Source organism: Centruroides vittatus, unplaced genomic scaffold (assembly GCF_030686945.1).
Source record: "Centruroides vittatus isolate TY-2023 unplaced genomic scaffold, ASM3068694v2 contig_880, whole genome shotgun sequence".
Lineage (NCBI taxonomy): Eukaryota > Metazoa > Arthropoda > Arachnida > Scorpiones > Buthidae > Centruroides > Centruroides vittatus.
In genome coordinates, this window is record NW_027122572.1 from 2,118,046 (window position 1) to 2,130,052 (window position 12,007).

General features: G+C 32.8%; 1 protein-coding gene across 1 annotated transcript in view; it reads left to right on the forward strand.

Moving 5' to 3' along the window:
* LOC136983348 (vascular endothelial growth factor receptor 1-like) overlaps positions 1 to 12,007 on the forward strand; it is a 106,428-nt gene that overhangs the window by 88,777 nt on the left and 5,644 nt on the right. Inside the window, exon 20 of the mRNA XM_067280047.1 lies at positions 6,593 to 6,733. Coding sequence (XP_067136148.1) covers positions 6,593 to 6,733 — 141 coding nt within the window. The remainder of the gene's footprint in view (positions 1 to 6,592; positions 6,734 to 12,007) is intronic.

Consider the following 12,007-nt stretch of genomic DNA (forward strand, 5'->3'; position numbering starts at 1 on the left):
ATTTTAAAACCCCTTTTTCGGCTTTTTCAGAAATGGAAATGGAATATGGTGATTGTTATGAATTGCTCAGTCTACAAACATAAAATGTTTGCGTACCGACAAATGTAATTTAAATGTTCAAATCGAATTAAATACAACACCAAATGTTCGTAAACGTTGCACAAAAAAAAGGAAAGAAATGTAGCATAGAACTTAAATGTAAAAGTTAAAATTGTCGGAAAAATTTATAATTTGTTAAAAATTTGTTATTCGATGTAACCGTGATTGTTATTTGATCATTTGTAGAAACCTTCGGATATAGTCATGTGATGTCACGCGAAACCAAACGGGCGCGAGAAAAGCAAGCGGAGAATGAACTGACAGCGTACAACGCTCTCAGGTAAAATGTCGCTACTCCACAGCAACATTTTAAAAATGGCGGAGAGCCCTGTGAAGCTTCGGAAGTGGGCCTACTATTTGTGCAAATAAGAAAATTTTTTTTTTGTAATTTTTGTATAGAAGCAAATAATAATAATTGTTGTTATTATAAATTAACGTTGTAAAAAGAAACCGTCAGACAAGAAAAAAAATAGTTAAACGAAAAGTGAATATTACATGTCCATAAAAGGACACGTCTGTAGAAATTTCTGAGAAAGTCATTCTTCTCAGGTTGAAACAATCGATGAATTTGAGTACTTAGATCGAACATCTTCGGTAGGAATCGAATTGTCAGTCGATGTTGACTCATCCGACGACCGGGGTTCCGATCTCGTTACAATGCGTAACGAGGGGGGGGACCAATTAGAGAGCGGAGGCAAATCGACATCGACCTATCGGAATGTTCGATCTGGGACTCAAAAGAAAGTTATAAAAACCCTGAGAAAAAGGGATGTGACGTTCTCTCGGTCATTAGTTCTCTCGGTTCTTGGCTCTTAGAGCTTTGTCTCGCGATTGTACGACGGGATTTTTTTCCCGTGATCTTCGGCAGTTGGATTACATCTCTTTTGGAAGGTCACCCACTCCCTTGGATTTGTCACCTGTAATCGGAATCGTCCCTACGTCCGGAACTTTCCCTCGAGAAGCTGAACAGTGCGCCCCGGGGCCATCATACTCCTGCGAAACATCGGAGGACTTTTCTTGTGGACTTTCGATTCCGAGAGAAGGCCCAGAAGACTCGAACGCCGCCGCTGATAAAAGTATATTGTAGTTGTAAGCACCTTTTGTTATATAAACGGGTTACGAATGAAAACCTGTCTCTTGAGAGTTTCTTTCACTCCCACACGTGGATCGTGACCGCGCGACATTCTGACTAACGCAGTCGTTCGGCAAACCTCACATAACCAAGATGAACAACATCTGTAAAAGCTGAGACATCACAATATCTACTAAGGCCAGACTGGTCCAGGCAATTGTATTCCCAATCACAACCTATGGTTGTGAATACTGGACAGTAAGAAAAAGCGATAGAAGAAGGATAGATGCATTCGAACTTTGGTGTTGCAGTAGATCCTCAGAATCCCATGGACAGATAGAACAACTAATATAGAAGTACTAGATAAAATTTGACCACAAATCTCCTTGGAGGCAATGATTGCATGCTTGAGGTTAAAGTTCTTTGGTCACACCATTCGTGCTGACTCCCTGGAAAAACAGATCATGCTGGGAATGGTAGAGGGACATAGGAAAAGGGGAAGGCAATGTACCAGGTGGATGGATAATATCAAAGCAGATACCAGCCTGGAACTCAAATACCTGAAAGACTGGACACTACAGACAACTTGCTGGAGGAAATTTGTCTATGAAGTCACCATAGTCATACATGACTCAATGGTCAAAGAAGAAGAAGACTAGGGTTGTAACCCAAGTCAGGACATTGTAATGATCGTTGGCTTGGAGGGATATTTGATCAGTTTTTATCTATCATAATAGCGTGTGCGGGTGAGAAAAAGGAAGTGGAAAACCCCACTTCCTTTAAGTTTTAACTAATTAATTTAATTACTTAATTACTCCCTCTAGAATCTCACATTATTATGTATATATAACAAAGGAAAATATTACAATTGTGTCAAATTTGACTCTCTGAGATTTTTGCAAATCTCCATATTTCGAGACACCCTGAACTCAAAAATAGAAACAGGAAAAAATTCCATGGATATGTCTGTATGTATGTATGTGTGTGTTGATGTGTATTTCATTTAATATTTCAGGATGGTTAAAGATTAAGAAATGAAATTTGACACGTAGCCTGTGTATAACGGGCATTGATGCTATTAAATTTTGGTAGTTAAATGTTGAGGGGAGTGGGGTGATAGAGGGGTATCATGTGTCATATCTGAGAAAGGTCAGACATAATGAAGATTTTTTGTTAGCATTTACAGGTTTTTTTTTATAAAATTTAACACTACCCTCAAAATTAAGCTTTTTGCCATTTTATAATAATTAATATGAAATTTTTTATAACAAAATCTCATAACTGATGTTATCATACACAATTTTATTTATTATGATTTTAATATAAACTTTATTTTAAAGATAAAATCTAATAACAGCCAGGAAAGTTACAACTTGTTGTTAGATTTTTTCAGTTGTTGAATCGTTGAGCATTCCAACATGTGGCAACTTTGTATGAAAGTGTGAACAACAGTAACACACTTTCACATAGACATCAACTTAATCTAAGAATCTATCTAACTCAAAAAAGATATAAAACATGATGAAAATACATGACATGCAAGAGCTTTTCTATAGAACTTTCTTTTAATTAAAATGAATGAGATATTGTATGTTGTCTCAGTGGTGTAGCACCATTGAATATGTGCAAGATGTATCTCTTCACCCAAAAAATATTGTAGTGTTTACTGATTATTGATCTGATACTTTTATTAATATTACTTGTTCATGGGCTGTGGATCTGTTATAAAAAATTCTGGAAAGGTTATAATTTATTAACCACTGAGTAACTTACTACTAGGCTGCCTATTTTAAAAGCATTTTTATAATCTAGAACTGAGCCAATCTAAGTTAGCAGTGCTGCATCATACTTGCATGGGTGAAACTGTTAGTTATGTTCATCCCAAAATTCCTGTGAGTGAACAGTAAATTTATCCATTCACATTTGACATAAGTTTCCTATAGCAACTGCCTTAGCTTGCATGGCATCTCTCAGACTCTATTGTTTATTCTGAAATTGTAAAATTATCATCATTGCATCAGAAACTACAATTGTATATTTTATTTCTGTAATTTGTTTTGTTTATAACAATGTAAAACAATCTTGGATTGACAAAATGCATATTTTATGATAATTTTTTTTGCAATTTGGTTCAAAAACCAAAAAATAAACATCAAATTTCATTGGGCTGCATTTTGAATAAATTGTAGATCTATAAATTCTCACTGTTGTCCATCTGTCTGTCTTTCCTCAATTTCGAGAATGGTGTTAGATGAAATCTGAGACAAGATGTGGAAACCTTTGGAACAGGAGGCCCCAATTAACTATATAAGAACTTCCAATGCAAACCAGAAGTTATGTTATTTCAATTTAAAACTTTTCTCCTGAAAGCAGCTAATGGATGACAGGCATGACTCTATTATTAAAGAAAAAGTTTGATGTACAGGGGCAAGCCACTGCTACTTTGAGGTAGGGAGCATATATTTTAAATTAAATAAATTAAAAATACAATTAAAAATTTCAGCCAGGCATTGTGACGATGTCACAATAAATAATTGCTTGTTTCCCTGTAAATCTTCTCAGGTTTCAGTGACATCATGTTTGTTTGTAGCTAGAGAGGGATATGTTATCTTTTGAGGACAGAGTAGAAAGGCTTCATTTCCATAAAGAGAGATTAGTGGTAGAGCCAGTATAATGCATAAAAGTGTCTGGGCAGATATTTTAACATAAATGTCTGGTGGAGAATATAGGATGTTAATGTGTTCAATCTCATATAAATGTGTCTACCATGGAAAAGTGGTTTTGTGTAGATTGTGAAGTAAAAAGTAGTAATGGAATTGGAAAAATGTGATAGAATAGTGGCATATTTAGCAGATGAGCTATACCCATTTGTGCCACCGATCATGAAAAGAGAATAATTGGATGCCAGGCATAATGTTTTATATTATTGAATAATAAACAACAGAATATATCACATTCATGATGGTAAGAATCGAAAATTAATTGCATTAATAAAACACAGTTATTGTTTATTGTACAGGTGGGACCAGCAGGTAAAACATACCACGACCTAAAAGTATTGTACACCCCAGACTGTGATGAAACTACTTCAGAAGTCTAATTTCTTTGAAAAAAAGACAGTAGACCTCTGGAGAAATGCTGAGGTACATCACCAATGCTCAAAAAGAATCAAAAGAAAAAAGTGAGCAAAGATCTGCACACTCACAAGTGAGATGCAGAGGAGTTTTATCAGCAGATCTACAAAGGCAGCAAAATGCTGAGGAGCAAAGTTTTAGTTGGCAAAGGTGTTTACAAAATTGACCACAATTAGTCATAACACCAACCAAACAGCAAACATAATTCCTTTTGAAAAGACAAGAAATTTTTTTGCCTAAGCCTGCTTTCAGGACAGACTAGTCTTGCTCTGCTTTAAACAGGAGTTAACCTCCACTGCTTAGAAATATTGGAGATAATCCAATTTTTAACAGCTCTAAAGAAAGTATTATAAGAAATATCAAGAGCTAAAAGGGTTAACAAGGAGCATGTTTCCACTATGCAAAATAGTGCAACACACTAAATAATAGCTAGCATTGCTTCTTGAAAAATTGTTGGGAACTACCCATTGAGACAAAACAGCCCCTATGTGACTATTCTTCACAAATGCCAGCATTTGTGCCACTAACAGTTTTGGATCCATCTGTTAATCACACTATATCTTGTGAACAAAAGATTATTCTAGCCATATGCCAGTCAAGTCAAGCAGGAAAAGAGACCAGATAATGCTTGTCAAACACAAACCAAGGTAAAATTCTGTCAGACCCATCAAAAAGACTTTCTTCCTTCAACATATCCCTTAGTACTTGGTCTAGAAGTAAGTTGACTTGAGTGTACAAATGACCTTCCTTGCCTCAGCCTGAATGAACAAGAGTAGAGGAGGAAGACCCAATAGAACCTCAAAAACTGCCTGGAGAAATAGATATGGCCCTAGTAATAGCAAGGCATTTAGCAAACTTAGTTTGATAGCATGTAAAGTACCTTAGGCCACCAACTAAGGTAGCATAGACTATTTTGGATTGATCCCATCATCACAAAACTTTAAAAGAGGACACATGGTTGTAGATCTCAGGTTTTGCCAATACCTCTACATAATCAGAAGAAAGATATGTCTAGCCTTGTCTAGCACCATCTCAAGGTGTAAAATAACAGGGTAGAGTCAAGTAAAACCTGAAGGTACTATATTTGACTAGAGAAGAAACTGCATCCTTATTACAGAGAAAAGATTTAGAGAAACCCTGTAAAGCTCTCTTGTGAATAAAGAAAACAATAACTTCTGTCAGGACTGATGATTAAGCTGTTGTGCTTACACCAGCTCTGCAGACAAATCAGGCTTATGACTATGTGGAAAAATGATAGAAATAATTTCTTTTGGCTATAATAAATTATTTTTATCTTTCATGTTTTTTTCTTATTTCAAAATAGTCATTACTTTAAAAATGTATCTTGCATATAAATTATTGATATTAAAAACAAAATGTTTTACCTTATGATTTTTGCAATATTTTATTTAGAAGGCTGGTTGAAGGCTGGCTATCCCATTAATACTTAGAAGGCTCTATTCTAAGTATTAATGGAATAAATCCATAAATTTCAAATAAACAAAAAATTTTCAAGATCTTTGAATTTATTTCTATTATCATATACAGTAAGAACCGAAAATCGGAATCAATTGGGGGCTCGGGTTGTTCAGATTAGTGATTTGTTCCGATTACCGATTATGTACGAATAAATATATTAACCTGTCCGATGTTCAAATTTTTCTCCGTTGCGTGTCGCTTCGATGTTGAATTTTCGTCGATTTTAAGCCTAACGAAAATTTTTATAATAATAATCGAGGTTATCGTATCGTTAAAAATTATTTCTGCATTTTGTACAAACAAAATAAATATATTGAAAAATATAAAAAACATGAAAATTATACTTTAGAAGTAAATTTAATATCAAAAACGTTTGATTCAGCACGACACAGTCCGACTGAAAATCGTTCCGATTAATGAGTCTCTACTGTACTGTACATTTAATGTCTGTTACAAGGTATTAAAGTAGTAACTTTTTTTATTTAAATAAAATTTATTCTCTTTTGTTTCATAGATACATTTGTTTTGTTTTAGCTTTAAAAACTTTCAATTAGCCAAAGTTTCATTGTTAATTTTGAAATTATCTCTTTTATGAAATTTTTACTGATGTATTAACAGATGACTTAACAGAGGAAAAAAAATCATTGTTTATTTGTGTTTTGTTCATTTTCAACCTTATATTTATCACTTAACAAAAACATAATGATTATAATAAATATGAAATCATATACTGATTATTTTATGAAGTTCTGAAATTATAATTACCGAAGGAGTGATATTAAATGCAAAATTTATTTGATTTTTTCAGATGGTCCTTTGGAATATTATTATGGGAAATATTTACTTTAGGACGAAATCCTTATCCTGGTATAGATTTAAATGAAGAGTTCTTTAAGAAGTTAAGCGAAGGTTACAGAATGGAAAAACCTGAATATTCTCCTGATTCTTTGTAAGTAATTAACATTTTTGTAAATTAAATTACAAAAATGTAAATTAATTTTAATTAACACTAAGGATAATTATTTTACAGTCATTTTCTTCCTGCAATGAATTAATAAATTTTCATCAATGTTGGAACAGATACAAATAGCAAATATTAAAGTTAATTGTAATTATAAAAAATTTAATAGAATACATTTAATAAATTTTATAATTTAATTATTTTATTATAGTTCATGCAAGATATTTAAGTAAGAATAAGAAAATTAATATTTTTATATAAATCAAACAAAAACTGGATAAGTTAATTTCGTTACACCTAGATAAAGTGTAACAAAATTTAAGTTATCCAGTTTTTGTTAATATATATATATATATATAAATGGACATGTTTGTGTCTATATCTCACTCTTCAGCCAAAACTACACATCACACATGAATGGTGTTTGTGTGTGGTAGTAGCCCCAAGTCTCCCATCGTGCACTCTGGTGGTTGCATCTCGATAGCTATAAGGGTGTGAGAGATATGGGGGTTGAAAGTGGTTGACTTTGAAAATGTGTGACACTTCAATGAGAATGTTCCAGTTTTTTCTAGAAAGTTCCAGAACCTAGTGGTGAAATTTGGTACACAGTTAGGGTACATCATGAAAATGCACACTAAGAAGAGATTTTTCGAAATTCCCCCGCGAGAAGGGAGAGGGAGAGCATTAAGACTTAACCGAAAGAACGGCTTCTTTCTTCTTTCTTTAAGTATCTTCTCCTGTCAGGAGGTTGACAACCATATCACGCCACCATGATCTATCTTGTGCTTCTCTTGAGCACTCTTCATACATTATATATGTCCACTTTCTGATGTTGTTGAACCAGTTCAATTTTGGCCTACCTCTACCTCTTTGCCCTTCAATCATTCCCTCTAGTAATAGTTTTTTGCAGGCTTTGGTGGCCTTGAAAGACAGTATAACATTGTGTGTGAGAAGAATCATAGATGATCAATTACAGTTAACCATTGAATCATTTCATAGCCTTCAGGTTTTATGTCTTCAGAATGGAGATCAGATTGAACAACATGTTGCTAAGGTTTTTGTATAGCACGAGTATCTTACACTCTTACAGTAAAATGTTTGCTGTGTTTAAATCATCAAGTGTCTTAGTGGCAAGTTTTGGTACTAATTTTTTAAAACTTTTTATGGGAAATGTCTTTCGCATGCCACCATACTAGATTTGGTTAAATTTGGATTGCTAAATATCAGCATTGAGTAGGGATACTTTAATTATGATCATTGTGAACAACAAAACTTGTGAAGCACACTTGTGCAAATTCTAATTGTAAATCTTATGTATAATAATGTACTGTAGATATCTATATAATTATATAAGTTGAATTATATGGCATGTACTGGTTCTGGTTAGCAGTGGCTTGCCGTGACATTTGATGATTGGGAAGCTGTGTTTCTGTAAGAAGCCGACTTCCAGAGACAATCAGTTAATTGCGCATCAGTGGTCTAGAATCCATTCGTACATGCAAGGGCATTGCCGAGGGGGACAGGAGGGGGCAGCTGTCCCCCCTAGAAATTCGAAAAAATTATTTAAATGCTAAGTTTTAATTAAAATAATCTTCTTAGGCTTCTTGTAAGTTTTAAGAAAATGTTTTAATTAAGATATTTCTTTTCCAGTACACAGTAAATGATTAAAACTTTATGAATCGTTTTTATTTTATCTACATACAATTCATATCCTCTATCAATTTACAACATCTTGTCCCTCCTGGCCCATTGGCTGGCTACGCTCTTGCGTACACGCTCTGCAATTGAAAACAGAATACAATTTTTTTATCAATCGAATTTAGTCAGATCGTTGCAATTTTATCGTGTACCGACATTAGCTGTGACATAAATTGCTGCGATTTCCGAAGAAATCGTATTACATTCACTCCTCTTTTGAATGCAAAAATCACAACTTTATCAGATAACACGCCTATTATCATAAAAAGTTTTTGTAGTTATTTAAGTTAAACTGCTAAAGGTCAGAGTGTACGAGCACCTGCTTAAGATGCTTTCGTTGCAGATGCCTGTTATCAAAGATATCTTTGATTCTTGTTTTTTGTTTTTTAAGAATGATTTAATTTACGTTTTCAGTGATAAACTAGAAAGCATTTAGATGAGTGTTAATTTTATTGGTTGGCCCAGAAGTAACCGAGTGGATAAAACCACTGAACGCTGGTCGTGGCTTCGCGCCTAGTCAACAGGCTGACCACGTGGAGTTCTCCGGGTCTTCTTCACGTTTGCAACAACCTAAATAAGAACCAGTTTTCCGTAGAAAGTCTTCCCAGGAGGCATTCACCCTCGGCAAATCGCTCGTGTCGCGTTGCTTTAAAAAATAAAAAAATTATTAGCAGCTCCAACTAAAACAGCACATACGAGTATATTGGTTTTTATGAGAATTGGAGTTGGTGATGGAATTTGACCATTTAATAAATAAATAAATAGAATACCAAATTTTACACTTTAGCGAATTTTCAATTCTTTTAAATTAATAAGATAAGGTTAATCAATTTAAACAAATATCAAGCAATGGGATCGGTTATTGTATATTTAAAAAACAATAATCTTTAAAAAATTGTAAAATTTCTTAAAAATAAACGAGTTTGTAAAAATAACTCTTTTCTATCCGACTTCGAAAGAGCTAAGAACTGAGATGGACACCTTGGAAATTAATAAATACTTCTTACTTTATTATTCACCAACCATGCGTTATCATTCAAAATATCCAAATGCATTTCGCAAGATTTTCTTTGCCTCTTCAGTGGATATTATACCTTTACGACAGTGTTACATTTATATTCTATCAAATTTTCCCAGCATGCATCTACAGATAATCCGGTATTCAGATTGATGACATAATTTGCATAATTTTTGATACAATAATGTTCCGCGATACGTCTTGTTACAATATTTTCAAATTTATACAATATTTTGATACTATTTCTATTTATGATACAATTATTATTTTTACAATGTTGATACCATGGAGATTCACTTCGCTTCAGGCGAATTGCCGCTTCATGCTCTTTAACACGTTGTTCAAGCTGTCTTCCCGTTTCTCCAACGTAGATCTTACTTTCTGGGCATGTACATATTAGTTTGTAGACGACTCCTGCTGTTTTCAAAGGGTCTTGTGCATGTCCTACTATTCCTCTGTTTACCACATAAATACTTTTGCTTAATCTATTTTTCTGTTCGCCCACTAAGTTGACAGAACAATTATTAAAGTTATTTTTATATTTTTCATAGAACTTTTTAATATATGGTATTTTAATGTATAGGTTTTTACTTTTTTCTTCTTTTACATTATATCTACTTATTGTATAACAATTATACCACTTACGTATTACTTGTTGAGGGTAATCGTTAAGCAGATATTTTTTAAACAGATTTTCAGTTTCAAGTTCTATATACTTCTGCAATGTCGTTCTGTTGAGGATTTTTCTTAGTTCCATTATAAAAACGTTTCTCTTTATACCTAAAGGACAGTATGATTTATAGTTGATTACTTTATTATTATTACAGATTTTTGTATACTTACGAAACAGTAGTGTTTTTTCGTTTCGTGTGATTGTAACATCTAAATAGTTAATTTCATTATTTTTCTCTTCTTCGTAGGTGAATCTAATATCATTGTTTAAACTGTTCGCATAAGTTTCGATGTTTTGGGCTGTGGTAATATTGGAATCATATAGGATTAATATGTCGTCTACATACCTGGCGTAGAAGGAAATACCTTGGAACTGGAAAATCTTTTGATCTAATGATGTCATGCATATATCTGCAATCTTCGGGCCTATAACGGACCCCATTGCTATCCCATCTTTTTGTCGATAAAAGTCTGTAGAAACCGAAAAATAGTTATTTTTAAAAGCAAATTGTATAAATTCTAAAACGTAATTAGGTAAACTATAATTACTTAAACATTCTAAAATAAAGTTCCACTTAATTGATGGGTACATTGATTTTACATCTAGACTCATAAGTCTAAAGGATTCCTTATTTTGACCATATAACAAATGCGAAATTAGTTGGTCTGTATTTTTTATACTGTAGCTAGAATCTGGTATACATTGTAAATAATTTTTTATATAATGTTCTAAATTATACAATATAGAATATTTAAAATCCACAAGAGGTCTATAAACATTTCCTATTTTATGGGTTTTAAGTCTGATATTAAGTTGCGGTATACGTATCTTGTTAAAATCTATTATCTTTTTATATTCTTGATTTGCAAATTCTTTTTTATATTTCTTCATCAACTTCATTAATCCTTTTTTGATATCTTCGGTTGGGTTATTATGCAGTTGTTCATATTCATCAGTAGATACTATTTCTTTTTTCTTTAATTGTAGATCTGAATTCGTAATAATTATGAGTGCATGAGATTTATCTGCTTTTATAATAGATAATTGTTTATGTTTAAAGTATTTCGTTAATCTATTCATCTTATTAGTTATATTAATTGCTTTTTTGTCTACTATATATTGGTTATATGCACCTTTACCTTTGAACTTTTGAAGATCTTTACTTAAGTGTATTCTCAACTGTTCTTTTTCTTTTGATTTTCCCGAGATTCGCCGAATAGCACTCTCAATTTCTGCTACAACTTCAATTGACTTTGAAAAAATGGGGAAGTTCATATTATCTCCATACGACAATAGTCGTAAGTAATCATTCGGAACATCAACGTTTGTCAAATTTATAATTAATTTATTTAGCCATTCTTCCTTATCTGCTGTTGAGGGGTAATCAAATTTTTGTGTTAGTTTAATACTCTTTTTTACTTTATACTGATCATTAGTATTCTTATTATCACTATTTTTGTTATTGTCATTTTTACTGTTATCAGTTTTCTTCATTAATTTAATTTTTTTAGATAATAAATACATCTGTTTACCTTTTTTCTTTATGACAGACTTTATGATTGATCTTTCTATCTTGACTATGTCGCCATATCGAACACTGGTTTTGATAGACTTTGGCAGTTGTAATGTTGCTGGTGTATTACCCCTCAACAGCAGATAAGGAAGAATGGTTAAATAAATTAATTATAAATTTGACAAACGTTGATGTTCCGAATGATTACTTACGACTATTGTCGTATGGAGATAATATGAACTTCCCCATTTTTTCAAAGTCAATTGAAGTTGTAGCAGAAATTGAGAGTGCTATTCGGCGAATCTCGGGAAAATCAAAAGAAAAAGAACAGTTGAGAATACACTTAAGTAAAGATCTCCA